Source organism: Lytechinus variegatus, chromosome 7 (genome assembly GCF_018143015.1).
Source record: "Lytechinus variegatus isolate NC3 chromosome 7, Lvar_3.0, whole genome shotgun sequence".
In the NCBI taxonomy this organism is placed as follows: domain Eukaryota; kingdom Metazoa; phylum Echinodermata; class Echinoidea; order Temnopleuroida; family Toxopneustidae; genus Lytechinus; species Lytechinus variegatus.
In genome coordinates, this window is record NC_054746.1 from 16,199,878 (window position 1) to 16,223,550 (window position 23,673).

General features: G+C 35.2%; 1 protein-coding gene across 1 annotated transcript in view; it reads right to left on the reverse strand.

Annotated features, from left to right (window-relative positions):
* The window catches only part of LOC121418557 (probable gamma-butyrobetaine dioxygenase), a 62,603-nt gene that overhangs the window by 27,238 nt on the left and 11,692 nt on the right, over positions 1 to 23,673 (reverse strand). Inside the window, exons 2-11 of the mRNA XM_041612489.1 lie at positions 20,876 to 21,083; positions 19,479 to 19,591; positions 16,486 to 16,616; positions 14,625 to 14,770; positions 14,257 to 14,315; positions 13,005 to 13,080; positions 12,372 to 12,416; positions 7,165 to 7,289; positions 5,454 to 5,594; positions 4,943 to 5,006 (exon numbers count right to left, since the gene is read on the reverse strand). Coding sequence (XP_041468423.1) covers positions 4,943 to 5,006; positions 5,454 to 5,594; positions 7,165 to 7,289; positions 12,372 to 12,416; positions 13,005 to 13,080; positions 14,257 to 14,315; positions 14,625 to 14,770; positions 16,486 to 16,616; positions 19,479 to 19,591; positions 20,876 to 21,064 — 1,089 coding nt within the window. The 5' untranslated portion in view covers positions 21,065 to 21,083. The remainder of the gene's footprint in view (positions 1 to 4,942; positions 5,007 to 5,453; positions 5,595 to 7,164; positions 7,290 to 12,371; positions 12,417 to 13,004; positions 13,081 to 14,256; positions 14,316 to 14,624; positions 14,771 to 16,485; positions 16,617 to 19,478; positions 19,592 to 20,875; positions 21,084 to 23,673) is intronic.

Below are 23,673 nucleotides of genomic sequence, written 5' to 3' on the forward strand. Positions count from 1 at the left end.
TCTACCCCATAAAATAGATTCATTTACACAACTCTCTATAGATTCATTTAATCTTAAATGAAGCGCATCAAATGAAAGCTTTATCTAGGAATAATGTTGCTCATTAAAAAATCACAGAAGATTCTATAGTCACAAGTACTCAAAAGTTTGAACCATAACAACGAATGGTTGCTATAGAGATCTTTCAAGCATATTTTTTAGTGAATTGCCACGCTGCATTTTCTTTTAGAACAAGTTCCAATTTGAAAACTTGATAAATCTGTGTCTAATTTTGGAGCAATTAATAACTGAAACCAAGGCCATGATTGAAGTACATAATTGCATCCTGAATTCTATACAGAATAATACAATCAAAGATAACATACAAAGATGAACTGCCATTGGCTATATGATTAATGGTTAAAGAAACAACGTTAAAACTTCATTATAGATGAGGTGTTTTGAACACTTTCACTTGATAGTGTTTCATACAGCTGTTGCTTAAAGGTCAATTCAACCCCAGAAAAATATTGATTTGAATAACAAGAGAAAAATAAAACTAGCATAACGCTAAAAAATTTCATCGAAATCGGATGGAAAATAAGAAATTTATGGCATTTTAAAGTTATGCTTATTTTTCACAAAACAGTGATATGCACAACTCAGTGTCATGAAAATGAGTCAGTCGATGATGTCCACACTCACTATTTCTTTTGCTTTTTATTGTTTGAATTTGACAATATTTCATTTTTTACAAATTTGACAATAAGGACTGAGTTGACTTAACCATAGTATTGAACAATGCTAATTCCACACGTTCAGGAAGGAATTACTTGTTGTTTCACTTGACGAGGAGAAAATTAGAATATTTTATATTTCATATAATAAAATACAAAAAAATAGTGAGTGGATGATATCATCAGTTTCCTCATTTGCATACCGACCAGGATGTGCATATAACTGTTTTGTGAAACTAAGCGAAACTTTATGTCTTATTTTACATCCGATTTTGATGAAATTTTCAGTGTTATGCTTGTTGGCCTTTTCTCTTTTTAATCAAATCAACTTTTTGTTGGGGTGGACTTGTCCTTTAAGTACACAACAATGAAGAAGATATTCTTATGTGCTAAGTCAGCTACATACTGATATTTCTTTTAGCCAAGAAAGGGTCACCAGTCATGGGTATAGTCATCTGAAACTTACAGTGTACCAACAACTTTATGAAAAACCCAACTGAAGATCTTGAGCTGAAACCCTTGCATTAAAATTCATTTTTAAAGAATATGGATTGCAAGATATTTCTGATATTTCTTTCAAAAAAGAAAAAAAAAATACATATATAATATACATATATATTTATAAGAATAATTTTCTTTTCAAGTTTTTTCTTTTTGTATAAAACTCTATGGGAAATATTAAAAAAGTGAAATATATAAACAATAAGGGGGTACAGCCAAAAAGTAGGGTGGGTGATGAGCATTCATGGTTAGATCAGTGAAGATAGATGACATACTAGACCCATTGACATCCAGAGTTTTCAAATTATTCCGCTTATTTCTGGTTCCGCCCAATATTTTCATCAGAACAAGCTCAAAATATTTTTGGCAATGAGAATAAGGATATATATATTTTAATTTGATGATTATCTTTAAAGGGATGGTACAAGCTGATAGTATTTATAGCTTAATAAATAGAGTGGATTCACTGAGCAAAATGCTGAAAATTTCATCAAAATCGGATAACAAATAACAAAGTTATTGAATTTTAAAGTTTAGCAATATTTTGTGAAAACAGTCATTATGAATATTCATTAGGTGGGCTGATGATGTCACATCCCCAATTGTTCTTTTGTATTTTATTATATGAAATTAGGTTTATTCAATTTTTTTCCTCCAAGAACTAGAAAAATTGGATTGACAACTGATTTAGTGCATTAGATATTTATTGCTGCAACTTATTTCATTATAAGGGAGACACATTATTCACACAAGTATGAAATAATGAAAATATTATGATTTTGTATAATTACATAAGAAAACAGAAAGTGGGGATGTGACATAATCAGCCAACCTAATGATTATTCATGATGACTGTTTTCACAAATATTGCTAAACTTTAAACTTCAATAACTTTATTATTTGTTACCCGATTTTGATGAAATTTGTCATTTTGCTCAGTGAATTCTACTCTATGTATTAAGATATAAATATATTAAACCCGGACCATCCCTTTAAGGTAATTCATAGGTGAATACTCCCCTTTGGTTCTAAAACATGACAACTGATTAATATAACAGACCATTGCTGGCAATTTAATCATGCAAACTTACCCTACCTATGAAGGCATGCTAGTAGTCGAAGGTCACATTCACTAATATAGGGGGATTGATCTATTGTACCACTATCTCCCCCCCCCCCACACACACACACGCATCATGAAATCATATGTCCATGCCTGTAGTCACAGTCCATGCTCAAGCAGAATCCCCAGATAGAAAGGTAGATATTCAATTGTGTGATTAACCAAAATGATGATGGATCTTTACAGAGCCAACAAACAAGGAATCATAATGGGAAGAAAGGAATTTCCAACACATAAAGAAGGAATTTGTCAATACCAACTATAAACCAGACCCGTTGACATCTGGGAATAAGAAACTGTATTCAGAAACTCCCCAAACTCTATATAGAAATAATGACCCCTTAATGACCTTTGACCTTGGTCAAGTTGCCAAAAGTTACATGCATCCAATTACCTATAATTGTGTAGGTTTTACTAGGGGAACAGTTTTCGGAACTGAAGTGGCTACCCTGAATAAATATGCTGTTATTATCATTATTGGATCAGGGAGTTGCTGGCAATTGAGTATGAAACACTTCTAATGGCAAAAAAGGATTTCCATAAAAAAAGGGAATTTGTAATTGGATTGTTGGCCAAGAGATGTCCCATTCTTGATTTTCATTCATTGTAACATTTTTTTAGAATGACACCAAATCAAAGAAAGTAGAAAAATAAATCATGTTTAATATAGCTTGAACGTCTTTGTTTCAAGATGTATCAAATTCCTGTGGCTTATAGATTGCGTACTTGTAGTGGATCAACTGTGAAAATTCCACATCATTTATATTCTTTTATAGAAACAGGATGATAAGAATTCCCCGTCACCAAGATGAAAAAGCCCAGATGAAACCACTTGATAAACAGGATGTGGATTTTCCGATGTCATCTGTCCAGTTTTGTCAGAACTGAAACTTACTAATGTCATGGAATCCTTTATTCACCACTTCCTTTATCACAATCATTTAATACTGCTGGATAGCTCCTTTAATAACTTTAGATGCTCTTCCCAATGGCTGATAGATGTCTCTTCAAATTAATTGCAAAGTTCTAAGAAAGGGGATTGAGGCATTGGAACAAGTTGATATACCCTTCCAAGTATTAACAGGCTCCCTCAAGATCCCGTCACATAGTTCCATGCAAGCCTTGTATGTGACTCGTTTGCGACCTTTTGACTCTCGCTGGTCGCCTGCATTGAGAGTATCTTGCATGCAGTTTACAGCTGGAGCATATGAGAGTCTGATTTGCTGGCAAAAAGTTTTGAGACATTGTTGCGGGTGATTGCCCACAACTCACCCATAAGGCCTGCATGGAACAATGTGGCAGGGCCTTCAGCAAATGATTGTTGTTGCTGAAGTGACGAACTAACTGTGCAAATTGTATTCTTGTCCGAAGCATAGCGTCATGCCTACATTCATCAGAGCTACCAAGTCTCACGCATTATGCGTGAGATTCAAGCATTTTGACTCTTGCTCATCCCCTCAAATCTCTGTCTCACGCAATTATCACAGCCTATCCTCATAGACATTGTACACAATGTCTGTGATCTCACTCAGATTCACAGAAAATCTCACGCATAGCTTGTCTTTGAACTTGGCATCTCTGCATTCATTCCCTTGGTGTGCACATCACTCTCCTTTCAATACATTTCCATTTGGTGCAAACCTGATAGTGTTAGTTGTGGTTCTATATATCAAAGTTGCTACCTCAAGGGATCAGTGAAAGAGCGCAACACCACCTTGTGTTTGATGAACTAAGTGCGGTTTATCACGAGATTCACTTTCCTCACTTGGACATCAACATGAAAATGTGTGTACTACAATCTCATCTCAATCTCATCTCTCTTAACCATTAAAAAAAATAGGGGAGCACTCTCACGTTCTACTCGGATCTAACCTGAAGAAAAACAGTCAACCTACTAAAAACATTGGCCCAAATTCACAAAGGTGGTTCTGAAAACCCACGGTTGAGTCCATGGTTAATGCAGATTGCCAGTATAAATTGCGCTTATTTCACAACATATATTAAAAGATATCCCATTCTGATGTGCGCTTTTTTCACAGTGCGCCAAATTGGCGCCTGTTGCCTTGGTTATCAATGCTATTCTATTCATGAGTCCACTCTTCAAACGGTGGACTCATGAATGAAATAGCGTATCTAACCATGGTAATAGGAGTCAATTTCGCGCATTGTGACAACAGCGTGCATCAGCATTGGACATTTCTGGTGGGTGTTTCATGAAAGTTGTCAGCAATGACAAAATAAATTGTCAGTGTTGACAATTTCATTGAAATCCTTGGTTTTGATTTGCCGAGAGGCACTGGCCTTTGACTGTTACTATGGTAACTGTCAGAGAAAGTCAACTTGTCAGTGCGGAAAACTTTCATGAAACAGTCCCCCGGTTTACATTCCTAATAAGAATCCTTCCACTTTCCTGCCACTCCATTTCACTTCTACCTCCATCCACTCTTCTTAGTCTTTCCAGGACTCAACACATGGAGTACTATAAACCACTTCCGCAAATGAATGTCAAGTTTGTTGAATAATTTCCTGTGTAGAACTTGGTAATTAGATTGTCTGATACTATTTATGATAGACTTCAATAAGAAAAAGATGTAAAGCATACCTGGCCTGTTCTACTATTCACATTGATGTGTGGCCTCTGGTAGATGTATGCGGCAGGATTAGCTCTGTGAATAATGATAATAAAGAATTATGGTACTAGTCCAAAAACAGTTCTCTTTCATCCATGGAAAGATAATGATTTCAGATTGCATCTTGTACTATTAGAAATCAACAAAATGCATCACTCATTAAAATCTTCAGCCTTGCCTGGTGGGCCGAATAGCTTGGCATATGACATTTCACTCAGGAAGCATATGTATATATCTACTGCACACTAATGCATCTATCATATTATATGAAACTACATCAATAATCTCAATGTATGGTTTAGAATTTGAATATATAAATATATCAACTAGATTTTCAATTGTAAAGTAGAGAAAGTTGAAAGGTCAGCTATATCAAGAATACATGATTGATTCTTGTGATTTCTATTCTACACAATTGAATGACACCTTGCTTACATCACAATTGTCCTGTATAAATGTTGCGTATCATTATTATAAACATACCTTTCAAAGTGGAATTTTTGGAAGGTGGCTGGTATCCTTGTCAGGCTGTCAAAATGATGGGGGAACTTTCTTCTGAATTCTTCCGCAATATGGAAAGCATCGATAAAAATACTCTCTCCACCTGTAACCACATCATCGAATCTATCAAAGGAGTAACACAAACCAGGGGATAATGAGTTACAGTGGCATGAGAAAAATATTTGAGGGGCCAGATATGGGAGCCAAATTGATATAAGCTATGAGCAAGTAAAAATTCTGACTTTTTTTAATACCGGTTACACAAATCTAATTTTGTGATACATTTTGGCACAATATCCGGATTATAATATCATATTATACCCTTCTCCTGTTTTTTGTTCTTATCTTGGTCATGATTTTTTTTTTTTTGGGGGGGAGTCTATGCCCCCCAAGTAACCCCCCCCTCCCATCTAATGGTTGAATCTAACTTTTCCTTTATACACCATTATACAAATTAAGCAAAACAATGATCTCCCACCAATCAGGTACTACTTTTATGTAGTGTGTCTTTACTCTTGGATAACCACGGGATATCCTTGGCTGTGATCAATATAAAATTAGATTTTAACTAATGTACTATTTGATTGCAATGGAAGAATCAGATGCCCGCAAAGACATAAAACTACATGTACATGCATTGCAGTAAGCTTCATCATTAAACATCTTTTCAATTATATCAACGTGAGAATCGATACTTTAAAAGTGTTTATTAAACAATCCTCATGTTAATTGCATTGAAACTAGAACTATCACTGAGGGTGATTAATATCCCCCATACGCCATTATCCTTGCAACAGTTTCCAACACATGGGAAAAAATATTGTTTTTCCTAATATAAACTGATGAAGAAGTACAAACTGCAAGATTTTTACTTAATTTGGGGCATATAATATGTTGCAATCATGGCAACTAGATTTCCGACACACACGTCTTGGAAATCATAACCTCCAAACCAATGCATGAGCCAACTTTCATGAGAATTGGTTACAAATTCAACCGCAAGATTTTCACCATATAATATGTTGCTACCATGGCAACCCAATATCCGACACATAAGAAAAATGTGTCTTGCATATCTTTACCCCAACACCAATATGTGTGCCAAGTTTCATGAGAATTTGTTAAAACTGAGGAAGTAGTTCGATGTGCAAGTTTGTCAACGGACTGATTGAATACCTGACCGACCGTACACTGATTCCTCTATTCCCCCTTCAAACTTCGATTGGCTGGGGTAAACAAAGAAATTTACTTTTAACTCGTGAGAGACGAATTCATTGACATTTGGTTTCATTCATTGCAGCCATGCCTTACTTTGGTACAGATCTAATTTTACATCACAGCAAAAAATACCTACTCACTATCCAAATGTAAAATGTAAATGTTAACACGTAAAATCTTAAACTTTATTTTTCTTATATTGATAGCACAACACTGTCAGAGATCATTGACCCTTGATGACCTTTGACCTTGATCATGTAACCTGCAACTCGTACAATATGATCAGTGATACTTGATTAACCTTATTTCCAAGTTTCATGAAATAGGTCCTTATAATTTCAAAGTTATAAAGACATATCAAAATCTTAGCCTTGGTTTAGATTCCAACGTTGATGATGCCGCTACCACCTTCACTGTCAGAAAAGCAGCACAAATAGTCTACATCTGCTTTAAAGCCTGCATAATTGGTACTTACTGTAAGCAGTGTAGGAGCTGAAGACCGGGCGGAGACTCGTAATAGGCTAGGTCTATATGGAAGCCAAGGCTTACTGAGCTGTATGCAACATTGATAGGTTTATCCTCTGATCTTACATCAAAACTCTGGAAAATGTGGAAGAACCAAAGCAAAAGAAGGGAAGAGAGATATAAGGATAGGCTCTGATCACCATGAAATGCCAATAATCGAGAAATAATGATATATATCTACATTTTCGATGTAGAAAAAACTTGAAAAGTTGATATGTAATGCATGAAATATTCCCCTTTATTTCAGAGAAAGAATTATACTATTACAAAATGTATATGGTTCCATCTTCATAAGTTTAATTTGCTTATTCAATCAAGCCATCATTGTTTTTTTTTTCAATCCCGTTCAAGAGTGATATGATGCAAGAACTGTGCAGATCTGTCCCTTTGAAACCAATCATACTTTATACAACACTAAGAGACAAGACAATCAACATAGGAAGACTGAGCAAATATTTGTACACATGAAGGCTGACATTTTATCAAAGGAGACATTTATTAGCCCATCCTATCTGTATAATGATAAAGGAACAAACTTACAAAGACACAAAACTACCACATAAAGGTAATGAACACAATGCAGAGTAGAAATGGACATGGCACATAATGAAAAAGCATGCTACAAAGTTCAATGTGGTGTAAAGTTTATAGCTGCTCTGTGATGCTGTCTCCAATGACAGAGAATCAAGTTTGTGATGTACCAATATTGTGGGTTGCATAACATGGAAATTAAATCCAAAGCATGTACACTCTTCCTGGTAATTACCAAAAACAAGATTGAAGAGGACTTTGCTGCAAACCTATTTTTCATCACCATGTCCCATCTGTTTGAGTCCTATTTTCTTGAGTTTTTGTTCATGGTATGTATATGGAGTGTGCTGTTACATTACGTTCCTAAAACATTATAAAGCATTTTTTATGAAAATGTATTGGTTAAAAGGGTATGCTTTATCTTCTGAACTTTCTTGTCTAATAATTCATTTGCGTGATTATTTCTCTGGTAAAACCATAAAGTTTTGATCAAGTACCATTGGAAGCCTGACAAAGGCTTTAATAATTGGCTCCAATCACACCAGAAAGAAAACTGTCTGTTTGAATGTAGTCAGAGACTATGAATTCAAGCTCAAGCCGTACAAAAATAGAAATATATTATACTAAGAGATTTTAATTGCAGCCCAAATTCAATGGCTTCAATAAATGGCTGTTACAAAATTAGAAAGGGAACTGAAGTCAGAGCCAATGAAATCAAGTTGGAGTCGTGAAACTAAAACTAGGAGATTTTAGTAACAACCCTGAATACAATGGCTTCAGTAGGAATGACTGATACCTCAAACAGGAAGAAAACAGTCTGTTTGTAATGAGGCAATCAAGTCAAAGCCAGAGATATTTAATTTGTGATTGTAAAACATATCATGTAATACAGCAATGAACTGCAATCCCTGATTGCAATGACTCAAGTATGACCTGCTGTTACCTCAGTACGAAAAAAAATGTTTTTGTAGACAAAGCCTACACATTCAACTTCAATTGTGAAACAAATTAAAGGTACTAAGAGATGTCAACTGCATACCATGATGCCAATATGAATTGCTGTTACCTTGTTACAAAGAAAAGGGTTTTTTAAGGAGGTCGTGAAGTCAAAACCTACAGATTCATGCTGCTTTGTTAAACAATGGTAGGAGATTTCAAATAAATACATGACTACCATAGGAATACCTGTTACCTCAATAGAATGAAAACTGTTCTTTGAGAGGTAACGAAGTAAAATCCTACAAATTCAAGTTGCTGTTGTAAAACAAATAATGTGATACTAGGAGATTTCAACAGCATACAATGACTACCACACGAATGCCTGTTACCTCATTAGAATGAAAACTGTTCTTTGAGAGGTAACGAAGTAAAATCCTACAAATTCAAGTTGCTGTTGTAAAACAAATAATGTGATACTAGGAGATTTCAACAGCATACAATGACTCCCATAGGAATGGCCGTTACTTCATTAGAATGAAAACAGTTCTTTGAGAGGTAACGAAGTAATATCCTACAAATTCTGGTTGCTGCTGTATAACAAATTATGTGATACTAGGAGATTTCAACAGCATACAATGACTACCATAGGAATGCCTGTTGCCTCATTAGAATGAAAACTGTTCTTTGAGAGGTAACGAAGTAAAATCCTACAAATTCAAGTTGCTGTTGTAAAACAAATAATGTGATACTAGGAGATTTCAACAGCATACAATGACTACCATAGGAATGCCTGTTGCCTCATTAGAATGAAAACTGTTCTTTGAGAGGTAACAAAGTAAAATCCTACAAATTCAAGTTGCTGTTGTAAAACAAATAATGTGATACTAGGAGATTTCAACAGCATACAATGACTCCCATAGGAATGGCCGTTACCTCATTAGAATGAAAACTGTTCTTTGAGAGGTAACGAAGTAAAATCCTACAAATTCAAGTTGCTGTTGTAAAACGAATAATGTGATACTAGGAGATTTCAACAGCATACAATGACTACCATAGGAATGCCTGTTGCCTCATTAGAATGAAAACTGTTCTTTGAGAGGTAACAAAGTAAAATCCTACAAATTCAAGTTGCTGTTGTAAAACAAATAATGTGATACTAGGAGATTTCAACAGCATACAATGACTCCCATAGGAATGGCCGTTACTTCATTAGAATGAAAACTGTTCTTTGAGAGGTAACGAAGTAATATCCTACAAATTCTGGTTGCTGCTGTATAACAAATAATGTGATACTAGGAGATTTCAACAGCATACAATGACTCCCATAGGAATGGCCGTTACCTCATTAGAATGAAAACTGTTCTTTGAGAGGTAACGAAGTAAAATCCTACAAATTCAAGTTGCTGTTGTAAAACAAATAATGTGATACTAGGAGATTTCAACAGCATACAATGACTACCACAGGAATGCCTGTTGCCTCATTAGAATGAAAACTGTTCTTTGAGAGGTAACGAAGTAAAATCCTACAAATTCAAGTTGCTGTTGTAAAACAAATAATGTGATACTAGGAGATTTCAACAGCATACAATGACTCCCATAGGAATGGCCGTTACTTCATTAGAATGAAAACTGTTCTTTGAGAGGTAACGAAGTAATATCCTACAAATTCTGGTTGCTGCTGTATAACAAATTATGTGATACTAGGAGATTTCAACAGCATACAATGACTCTGATATGAATCACTCTTACATTGTTACAAGGCAAATTGTTAAGGAGGTAAATGTAGTCAAAACCTGCAAATTCTAACTGCAGTTGTAAAACAAACTATGTGATACTAGGAGATTTCAACTGCATACAATGACTCCGATATGAATCGCTGTTACCTCGTAACAGCGTAGTCAAAACCTGCAAATTCTAATTGCAGTTGTAAAACAAACTATGTGATACTAGAAGACTTCAACTGCATATTCTGAATGAAATGACTCCAATATGAATCGCTGTTACCTTGTTTCAAAGAAAACTGTTTTTGAAGAGGTGATGTTGCCAAAACCTGCAAATTTTATTGCAGTTGTAAAACAAACTATGTGATACTAGGAGACTTTAACTGCAAATTATTAGATTTTAACTGAATACAATAACTCCCGTAAGAATGGCCATTACCTCATTAGGAAGAAAACTGTTCTTCAAAAGGCAATGTAGTTGAAGCATATCAACTTGTTTTGCAGTTATAAAACAAATTATGTGATACTAGGAGATTACAGCTACAAACCCCAAATACAATTTACTCGGATCAGAATGGCTCCTACCTCATTACGAAGGAAACTGTTCTTCAAGAGGTAATGTACTCAAAGCCTGCAAATTCTAGTTGCAGTTGTAAAACAAATTATGAGATACTAGGAGATTTCAATTGAATACAATGACTCCACTCTGACTTGTTGTTACATGTACTTCTTACAAGGAAAACTGTTCTTAAGAAGGCAATGTAGTTAAAGCCTCAAAATTTCTTTTTGCAGTTGTAAAACAAATCATGTGATACTAAGAGAATTCAACTACAACCCCAGAAAACTCTTTTAGAGGTCCTTGCACCAACAAAGGTTCAAAGAACAAGCGTAACCCTCAAAAGAATGGCATGCCGCATGCTGACCAAAAATGCTGTGTTTGTTCATTTCTTATTTTACTCTTCCTTCTTTGAAAGGTTTTGTGTTGAAGTTTATAAATTTCCTTGTTATGCATAATCTATGTATATATAGTTAATGAGATTTTTTTAAATGGGGCATGATAAAAAATTGTTGTAGTAACCCTTCATTATAAATAATCTAGAACAGGTCTGTATTCAATGAAAAATGTCAATATATATTTGTAAAAGGCATACTCAGGGGTGTGAGTGGTCACAAATAAAAAGATCTGAAAAAAGCTGAAGAGTGCTGAAAAAGTCTGAAATAGAAAGAGCTCCCATACATTTTGTACAGAGGGAAGCCAAAATAAGTTGAAATTAAGCTGAAAATAAACACCAAAAAATCTGAAATCGGATAAAAATCTGAACTCTCACACCCCTGGGCATACTGGTCTGGGCTAAACTGACTGCTCTGACTGACACCTATCAACAACTTCCACATCAATGTTTGAGAAGCTATACACAATCATACATATTTTCAAACTATAGAAAAGTACCTTGGTCAAGCTGCTACAAACAAGCATGCCGCCAAAAGCAATAAAATCTCAGAAGCTAAAATACTTGGCAATTGGTAGATTTACAAATCAAAACTAGTAACACAGCTGAAATCACTGCAGTCAAATGTGGACAGAGGATTTTTAAGGAGCCAGCACAAATATTCATCTTTCCACATGAGAAAACTGGATTCATTCCTGGAATTTTGAAATAGACCTACATTTCAGGTGCAATATTTAGGGGAAATTCTGAACCAAGAGCTTCAAGAATTTCTCCGCCTTGTGATGGTTTACATAGTGACACAAGAACACAACACAGTCATTGCCTACTCTTGTATATCCTTTCTAAGTAGAATTGTAGATCCAAGCTATGGAAGACTTGAGTTGCAGTGTCTTGGAAATAATATACATAAAGAAAGGCCTTTTAGTATCACATGAGCATGTAACTCGTTTAGAAACAACACAAAAACAACCATTAAAGAGTTGCAACATTTGTATAATGCACAGCATGGCACTTACAGATCCATACAGAGTCTCTGTTACTGGCCCAATCAGGTTAGCAACCTGTACAAAAAGAAAAAAAAATTATATTTATACATCTTTAGCCTGGTAAGCCCTCAGTTTTCAAATTTGCTTTTAACATTCTTTGCAAAAATTATGCTATACCATACCTTAGAGCATAATTTTCCATAATGTAAGTCTTGTATTTCATAAATATGTCTGGCTTACAAACAGCATCGAAGAAATATCTTGAAAATTAAAATCATTAAACATGGTCAAGGATCAGTCACCCTAAATAACCTTTGACCTTGATCATGTGACCTGAAACTAATTGAAGATAAGTGATCTTTAGATACCCTTACGTGTAAGTTCATGAAATAAGTCCTCATATTTTCAAAGTTACAATGAAATTTAAAAAACCTTGGTTAAGATTTTAATGTTGATAACGATGATGGCGCCAATGCCACTGTTGGAAAAGCAGCTCCCATATCTAACTCCTTCTATGCAGGCAAGACAAAAAATAGTGAGGTTTACGTTTCACGATTTTACTGATGCCTGGAGCTTTGTATTTCTTTTTAAAATGTTCTGCTTTTCACATGAAAATCTGAAAGTTCAATGTAATTATGATTTGATTATAAAATTGCTTCTTACCTTGGAAACTGATTCGTGACTCAAGGGTACATTGTTCAGTATTGTTACACCATATGTATTCAGATGATCAAGCCACCTGTAATACAACAATCAATCAAAATGGCATTCATAAACACAACAAAAAGACAAATTTGAAAAATAATATTTGGCACAATTAAAATTTTTTAAATCTTGTTGCATGTGTGAACAGAAAAAATTTAAAATCAATGAAAATAAAGTGTTAAGTTTTCTTAAATTTTACCGCAATAACAAAAAAAAATGTGAAATATTCTCTATGCAGAGGATGGTAAAATGAACAAAATATTCCTTTTTCTTCAAATTTTTGATTTTCTTATCCTTATTGATACAAATTATGAACAGATGGTAATATTTCTGTTTAAAATAACAAATTTAGGATCAACTTTAGCTGAATATTCAATTCTTGCAGTCAAAATTCAAAATTAGACAAATAGATTATCAGATAGTATTTCATTTTATACCTTCCTTGCGATCTAACTCACAATTTTTGGTTGTGAGTGAACAGTTGCAAAACGAATGAAATTTGGATTGTCATCTAAATTTACTTTCCCTCCAGCATAAATATGCCCCTAATAAAAATTCTGAAGTTAAATACAAAATGCTAACAACTGGCTGGCAAAACATGCGCATAGTATTTGAGTGACAAATACTTCACACAGAAACCTCGAGGTGACATGTTTTTCATAAAAAACAAAAACATCACTTTGCTTTTTTTTTCTTGAAAATGAAAAAATCAATCTATACTGTTGTGGACATATGATCCTAAATTTGTTGGCATGACAGAGGTTAAAAAGGACAGGATTTCCAACATAAAATAAATGTATCTGTCAGTAAGAAATCAGTAACAGAGTACTGAAGCAACTTCCAATTGGGATGCAATGGCTTATAATATGATTCCAAAATACAAATACCAATCGAAGTAGAACTTACGTAAGAACGAAACAATATATTTTCTTGTTTTTAATAGTGCTTGGAATTCAGTTTACGTATCTTCACCCCCCCCAAAAAAAAAGTGAAATCGAACTTTAATATTCTTTCACATTGTACAGGGCTTTCTGTCCATAGACCAAGAGGTTGTTTCACAAACAGTTAAGTACATACACATATCATTTAACACGCAATCTGATTGATGGATGTGCACATGATCTTACTATTGTGGTGATGAGTTAAAACTAACATGCAATTGAAATCGACCCTAAAATCTTTGCGAAACACCCCCCCCCATGATACTTACTCAAATAAGTCACTTTCTGAACTTGCGACATCCGCCCATCCAAAACTTTTAATGGTACTCTAGATGATGGAGTTTTAGAATGAAACCAGATACAAAAAGTGAGACACAGAGAGCTGAACTTGTAAAATATAATTAAAAAAAGCAAAAACTACTATGGGCTTTCATATTCTTATTTATTCTTGTTTATTCTCACTTGAGGATTTCAATCCATCTTTTATTTGTTTTATCCGAAGTACACTCTAATTCTCCCCTGTTACACAAATAAGAAATTCACAAGATTTTTAAATATATTAAATATATTAAATATACTTAACATATTACTGATAACCTACTGTTCATCTGATAAGATTCAAACAGTCTCAACTCACATCTAGATATTTGACATCCCGTAACCTTGCTTTGACCTCAAGGTCAATCGGAGAATAACTATGCTGCTTCAACCAAGTCACAGGAACAATGCATTCGTGATCATCTTCTTCAATAAATTTCACTCTAATGAAACCAGACTCTCCATCTGTATAAGAAAAATGAATGTGTATCTATTAATTCTACTATATTGGAGCAAAAAGAGAAGCATATAATTTATTACCTAGGATATTAATACACAAACTAACTGACTCTGATTTCAAAGTAGTGCATGTATCTCTAGAAGTAGCAACAATGCTACTAAAAATAGATTTCGTTTCTTATCATTGAAAATTAAAAATACACTAAACTTTGTTGCGCATCATTTTTTTCATGATAAGTTTTGTTCATTAACTTCTACCTTTGATGTGTAACCAATGACACCATGCTTTTTCTTATATTCTATTATTCAGATTAAATCCCTCACATTCCCCCAAGGCAAAAATGAATGAATGATAAATACATTTTTAAAACTATGTTTCACTCTTATCATATATACTTCATATACAAAAAACCCATGTCAAGAGAAAGGAAACTGTAAATGATGAAGTACATGTGTACTACTGCTGAGTCAAAGTGTCAAACATGCATTAAAATGACCATAATCATTTCGCAATTTCATGAACCCGAACATATTGCAAAAATAAATTCTGTAAAGTGCTCATTTAATGTGTTATCATTATTTTAACAAGTGTCGCTTAGCCGAGCACATAATAAGCAAGGAAAGTAGAGGGTGGCGACTTCACCTTTGACCTTCTGACCTCAAAATTAATAGAATTCCTGGGATTCATGCTAGTATCATACAAATTTTATGAGCCTAGGTTAAATTAAACTGCAGTTATCGTGTTCACAAAGACTTTAGAATAGGAAGATGAAAACATGTCACTGTGACCTTCATCTTTGACCTTTGATCTCAAAATCAATAGGTTTCCTGGTATTTATATTAGTATCATACACTCAATTATATGAGCCTAGGTTAAGTTTAACTGAAGTTTTCGCATTTACAAGGAAAAGTTAACGGACGGACAGAGAGACGGACACCGAGCGTGATACCAAAATACGTCCATCTAGGACGGACGTATAAAAAATGATTCTAAATATGCTGATGCTGTCCCATATTTAGTTTCCCATGGTCCAGGCTGGAAATATTTATAGCTTAATACACAGAGTAGAACTCACTGAGCAAAACGCTGAAAATTTCATCAAAATCGGATAACAAATAATAAAGTTATTGATGTTTAAAGTTAAGCAATATTTTGTGAAAACAGTCGTCATGAATATTCATTAGGCGAGCTGATGATGTCACATCTCCACTTTCCGTTTTCTTAGGTTATTACATATAATCATATTTTTTTCATTATTTCATACTTGTGTGAAGAAAATGTCTCCCTCATAATGAAATAAGTTGCAGCAGTAAATATCTAATGCACTAAATCAGTTGTCAATCCAATTTTTCTAGTTCTTGGAGGAAAAAATTTTGAATAAACCTAATTTCATATAATAACATACAAAAGAACAAGTGGAGACGTGACATCATCAGCCCACCTAATGAATATTCATGATGACTGTTTTTACAAAATATTACTAAACTTTAAAATTCAATAACTTTGCTATTTGTTGTCCGATTTTGACAAAATTTTCAACATTTTGCTCAGTGAATTCTACTCTATTTATTAAGATATAAATACTTTCAGCCTGGACCACCCCTTTAAATCATAGATTCAGACCAAAATTTAAATGAAACCTGAGCTTATGATACATCCCCCTGATCGAATTAATCATTGCCAATACTATGAGGAAAAAAAAGACAATTAATATACGAACCATGTTGATAAGATGATGTTTGAATTGTAAGATGAGCAGGAAAATCTGTAATATTGATTAACCTTTGACCCGAATCAGGCTGTTTACATGCACTGCAGTGACAGTTTATCCTCAACCACGATGTATTGTATCTGAATAGGACAAAAAGAAAAAATTTTGACGAGACAGAGCCATGACCAATATATGTTTATGCACATGAACAGGAATGTGCCACAGCCGCATTCTACAGAACAAATACTCAACAGCTTTATTAGCAAGAGGGAAAGTTGTGGTTAAAGAGTAACACTATAAAGCACTCAGATGGTATGGGGCATGGAAAATGCACCAAACAAGTGAACGCATTAACGAATTCCAGAGAAATGTGAAAGTTAAAAGCAATTTTGCTTTTGCCTTGGCCTAAGTAGCCTCTTGTCAAGGTCATCTGCTCTTCAATTAGCTTACAGTGTCTGGTGCAGAATAGGGTCTAATGCAGCAAGACTACACCCACAACCTGCAATCCAACGAGTGCAGTGAGATGGCCCTTTGACCCCATTCATCCTCCTTAACACATATGGTAATGCCCAAGATTTGTACCAAACAAACAGAATTGATGCAGAAATAAAGAAATGAGAGCAATTTTAACCCCCATGATATTTTGACCCTCAGATGACCTTTGACCCCATCATCCTCATTAACACACGTGGTATTATCCAATTATCATTTGAACCAAGTGTGATAAAAATTTATGCAGGAGAAATGAGAGCAAAGTTCACAAAAACTTCAACAACGGGTCTGCAAGAAAAGTGGCAGGTGGCGACCTTACCTTCTGACCACAAAATCAATAGGCTACCTGGGATCCATGCTAGTATCATACACACCAAATTATATGAGCCTAGGTTAAGTTGAAATAATTTTTATCATGTTTGAAAGGACTTCAGAAGAGTAAGATGAAAACATATCACTGTGATCTTGACCTTTGACCTTTTGACCTTAAAATCAGTAGGCTACTTGGGATCCATGCTAGTATAAAACATACCAAATAATATGAGTCTAGGTCAAGTTAAACTAAAGTTATCTTGTTTACAAGGACTGCAGAATAGTGAGATTAAAACATGTTGGTGTAACCTTGACCCTTGACCTCAAAATCAATAGGCTTCCTGGGATCCATGTTAGTATCATACACACCAAATCATATGAGCCTAGCTTAAGTTAAACAGAAGTTATCGCATTTACAAGGACTGCAGAAGGATGATATGAAAACATGTCAGTGTGACCTTGACCCTTGACCTCAAAATGAATAGGCTTCCTGGGATCCATGCTAGTATCATACACACCAAATTATATGAGCCTAGCTCAAGTTAAACTGAAATTATCGCATTTACAAGGACTTCAGAAGGGTGAGATGAAAGATGTCACTGTGACCTTAGCCTTTGACATATTGATAGGATTCCTGGGATCTACGGTAGTATCAAACACACTAAAAATATTAAAGTAAGATGAAAGCATGTCACTGTGACCTTGGCCTTTGACCTTTTGACCTCAAAATCGATAGGAATCCTGGGATCTATGCTAGTATCAAACACAATAAAATATTTGAGCCTAGCTTATGTTAATTTGAAGTTATAGCATTTACAAGTACTTCTTCAGGGTAAAATGAAGGGTAAAATCATATGAGCCTAGGTTAAGTTAAACTGTAGTTATCACATTTACAAGGACTTCAGAAGGGTAAGATGAAAGCATGTCACTGTGACCTTGACCTTTGACCTCAAAATCGATAGGCTTCCTGGGATCCATTCTAGTATCATACACACCAAATTATATGATCCTAGGTTAAGTTAAACTGAAGTTATCGTTTATACAAGCATGTTCAACGGTGGTCAGCGAACAACCAGCTCATGCTAAACGGGTGTAAAACTGAGATTCTCCATGTCACCTCACAGGTTAGGAAGACTACACCACTATCCGCTGTGCGAATTAGTTATAGTTCCACATCTGAAACTGTGCGTAATCTTGGCGTCACACTCGATGACAAGCTGACTACGAGACAGAATATAAGAAACACTTATCAGTCCGCAGGATTTGGAATATCCGAAATAGGAAAGATAAGGAAGTATGTGGATAATGTGAGTGCGGAGAGACTGGTCCATGCCTTCGTCACAACACATCTCAATTATTGTAAAAGCCTTCTGGTAGGAGTTCCCAAAACTCAACTACATGTAACTCCATTGCAACATATTCAAAGCACTGCTGCTCGGCTCATCACATGCTCAAGGAAATTTGACCACATCACCCCGATTCTCCAATCCTTGCACTGGCTTCCAATTGAGAAAAGGCTACAATTCAAGATCCTTCTCCTCATGTTCAAGGCTAAGCCTAAGCACAGCATTGCATCTGCATATCTCACTTCACTGATCACCCCTCAGTCGACTTCAGGTTCCCGTACACTTCGTTCATCGGCACATGCACACCTAGACCTCGCACCTGCATGAGATATGGTGATCATGCCTTCTCCTCGATCGTACCCACTCTCTGGAATAGACTTCCAACCCAAATCTGTGATGTTCCTTCCATTGAGGCCTTCAAAAGCAGACTAAAGACATTTTCGTTTTCTTTTTAGCTAGTTGTTCATAATGTAATTATTGTTAATATACATATGTATTTTTTCCTAGTCTTATTATGTTTATGTATATATTTTAATGTATTATGTTGTATGTATGCTTTAATAATTTATTTGTAAGGTGCATTGAAATGTAAATGTAATGCGCTGTATAAATGTAACATGTATTGTATTGTATGTAGAGTTATCAGAGGACTGATTAACTTTGATCATGATGTACAACCACGTGTACAAATAAACTGTAAGATCGATTACTTAAATTTCTGTTACTGGCCCCTGAGCTAGAGGGATTGAACTTGAATCAAATTAGATTGCAGAAATACATGCTCACTTAATACAAGTCAAATACGGGCAAATATATGAGTACATGTAGTTCATATTTATATTTTTTTCTTACCTGCTCACTGCACCATCAGACCAAGTAACAATCAGAATTTTGTTATCATTGTCAGAGCTCAGTTGGTCAATGGCGAGACTGGGGTTCATCAATTTTCCTGCTGAACTTGGACCCTATGTGGAAAGGAAAATATAGTCAACGGTTAAGAATTAGAGGAATTGTTCTCATGTCTGTAGAGTGTAAAGTCTGCACTTTGAACTGTCTTATCAAATAAGTTTGAAAATGTCAGATTGACAGTCATTAGTTCCGAAACAAGCTCGAACATTCAAATTCAATTCAATTCAATTCAAGGCTTACTAAAAACATGAGTCACAGCCAAATGGCTGAATTGGTCATGTATACAAAGTAAAAACAATTAAAAGACTCATTACATATTTCAAACATTAAAAAGCAGTAACCTTTGTAAAAACTGACATGAGAAATATGTGTATAGGCAAGAATACTTAGGCAATGAAAATTTATATACATGTACATAAGATCATGAGGAAAGGGTAAATTAAGAATAATAAAAATAAAAACAAAATACGTAAGCTGTAAAAGATCAATAAAAATATATGGATATTAAATAAGAGTTTATTTCTTCATTCATTAAAAAACTTGATATTGCACGTAGGCTGGTATTGCTTTCAAATGAGCAATGGGTTTATTGATTGGGCATGTCTTTATTCAGGAGATCTATGAAATATGGTATGGGGCTATTGCGAAATCGTTTCGTCTTACATTTGTATTGCTGATATCTAGGAGTATGTCGGAGATTGACGGTTAAGATTTTTGGAGGAGGTAAACCAGGTACTGAATGTTGGATGTTTGGTTAAAGACAATGCAAAAGTGGGGATTCGGCCCTTTAAACTGTATCCGATTTATTTCACATGAGGAGACATGAGGTATAAATACAGTGGTGCTCAAAAGTTAGTGAACCCTACCAGATATTGAAGAACAAATTCAAAATGTTCAAGTTTTGTCATGTTCAAGGTGCTAAAATATTACACTGAATAAAGTTTGCTTACATTCAATAAACTTTGGTTCTCGCTGAACATTATAATGTTGCTGTCTACATTCAACACTCAGTATGAAGGAGTGGGGTTCACAAACTTTAGAGCACAACTCTAAATGATGTCATACTGATATATTCAAAAAGTCACCCCCCCCCCCCTTAACAGTAGAACTACTACTTGAATCCATGCAAGTGAGAACGATACAGATAGATAAACATGAAAATAAAATTTACATGTATAATTAACATGAATATCAAGAAATACATAGAATGAAGAGTTAAAAAATTCAACTAAGGAGACAAAGGTTGGGTTATTTTCTACAAACTTTGAGAACAGCATTTATTCTATTGCAGAAATCATCAAAAGCCAACATTTACAAGAAACAATCATGGGTTATATTACCAAAGTATGACTCCATCTCATGGAGCTTGAACTTGGCACCCACTGTTTCACTGTACGTATACCGAGTTTGTTCCAGATTCCTCCAGTCCAAAAACATCGCTGAACTTGTCTCCTCGGCAATTTGCATATCCGTTTAGTCAGCAATGAACTCCTAGCAACATACATGTACTTCTGTACCCAAGACATCATTATTTGAGCTACTGAGCCCCTGAAAAAATAAATAAGAAACAATGTCAATGACACTATTTTGCCCCAAAAAGTACTGAAATCAAAAAGTTGTCAACTCATTTTATTTTTAACTGTGTAGTTGAAATATATGACAATGCCATTACCTAATCAGAAATATATTATATCTTCAGACTTCTAAAATGATCAAATATTGATGACCAATGACCTTGTGAGTGACCCTAACGCAAAGGATATCACCACCCCAGGTACCACATGCACAAATCTGCTGTAACAAACAAGTCCAGGGGGAGGGGGGGCACCCAAATTATATTTTGATGGGGTTGTGCCTGACGAAACCCTGAAATGGGGGTCTAAGGAACTGACCACAGGGGTAAAATATGGGGTCATGGTAACTAAATATATACCGGGTGGTGTGAAAACAGGGTCTATGGAATGGGATCGTGGTACAGTGGGTACGGAGCACGCTAGCGCTGTGTATGTACATGTAGATGCAAGCGGTGTATGGAACAAGCGTGAAAACCGGCGGACCGATTTGACTAATATTTTTTGTTTTGTGCGTGGGCCATGGTGAATTTTATGTGTACCAATTTACAACGAATTCTGAGACGGTCGGGTGCAACCACTGGGTGAATCCAGATGGAATGACCCATAAGTGAACTAACGTTTTATTGGTCGCGATTTAAAACTGTATTTTAAGCGAAATTTACAGTTTCATGGTTTCCATTATCAGGGAAATATAAGTAATTGCGTACCTTGGACCGGAGTTATTGATAAAAATCCTCTGGATGATCGAGAAATCTTTCATCTAAGACATTTTCACCTCAGCTGACGGTTTTTCTTGCAAGTTGCCATCTTGAATGACGTCATTATCGTTAACTTTTTAATGTCTCGATATATCGAATGTGCTCTGCTACCTGTGATCGTAGCGGTTTAGCTCGCATGTGGCGCAGATCGCACAATAATTAATATCGATATCACATTCATAAATTGTCGATGCAATCTCCGTTCATTTGTAATTTTGGCTTCTATTTTGGGAGTGATTCTGGTGTCCAAGTCGCAAGAAAACATCGGTAAAGTACCATTTTCATACCTTTTGATATATTTTTTTGACATTTGTATTCATTGATTATAAATTATGAATTGATATCTTGTAGTTGATAAATCCTTAGAGTGTAAATTTGATGTAAAAAGGCACATCAAAGTATGGACAGTTTATCGTCAAAGGGGAGGATGTGATAACACATGCGAGCTCACACTTACAGCCTTACACACTACCATCGGTGAATGGAATAGTAAAATGTTAGAAATTGTTGAATAAATCCCCAGAAACGCCGATTATTCCTGTCTAGCCAATGGTATGCCCTGACCTTTACTCCCTTCTGCTCAAACCCATCTCCTACATCACCTGGAAGAAGATCTCAAATAGGGCAGTTACAAACAAGGTTAAAGATGAGGTACTGGCTGCTATTCAGTCAAAATCTACTCTTTCGCTGTGGAGGAACATAGATATACCAGCGTCAAACACACTATACCCCAGCTCCAGTAGCTCTTAGTTTCTAAAACGAGCTGTTGTCATCAGGTCACAGCTAGTGAGTCAGACCTATCCAACTCAGTGCAGGCTAGTTCTGATAAAGAAGGCTACTTCTCCAACTTGTCGCCTAGCTATGTCATCAAGGTGATGAAGACACCATCCACGTCATAGCTAGCTGCCATGTGTTTGACATTCAACGTGATGAACTCCAAGTGGAAGTGAGAAAATTGGGCCTTCCTGCATCGATCTGCTCCTTATTTTGTCAAGACTGCTGTGAAGACTATGCTAAGTCCATTCTATTACCTGTCCATCCAAAACTATCTTCTTCCATGCAAGACAAGCTGACCACTAAACTCTTACTCTTCCGGCACAAAATCCACATCTTTCATACCTCCTTTCTCTCTTGAATGTGTAAACGTGTTGTATCACTGATACCTATTCTACTCTGAGGAAGTGCTCTTATAATTATGTATGCAACAAAACAGCAACCAGCTGTAGATCTCCGGGATCAGTGGAGGAAGAAGAAGGTATGCCAATGCTACAGAGCACACACTTTAACAAATTATTAAAATATTAATTTTGTGATCAAAATTACTAATTTCCTTACAGTTGCAATTTATTTTTCATTAGTAACTTGGGAATAATTTTTGTATTCACCAGAGCGCTCAAAAACTTAGATTTTGGCCATATTTTTATGTACGCCCTCTATTGATGGAGAGTATGTATGGCAAGAAAATTTTCATTTTTCAATCTCTATTTTAAATTAAGAAAAAATAATTTAAAGAATCAAATTTAAGAGCCAAGTTGTATGATGAATACGTGTAATGGAAACTGTCAGTCTAAAGAAATCAAGCATTTGTCCCAAAGAAAACAAGAAAATAAGCCAAACATTGCCAGCCTTATTTTGCCACACATAGAGATGCAACAGAGAACAAGGTTATATCTAGTCTTGAAGACGCAATGATGATCATTTTTTATATACTGTCATCATCATTGCGTCTAAGCTTTTTCGGTATTGATATTTTCAATACCGGTATTACTAATTGCTTCAATACCAGTATACCGACTAATACCGAGT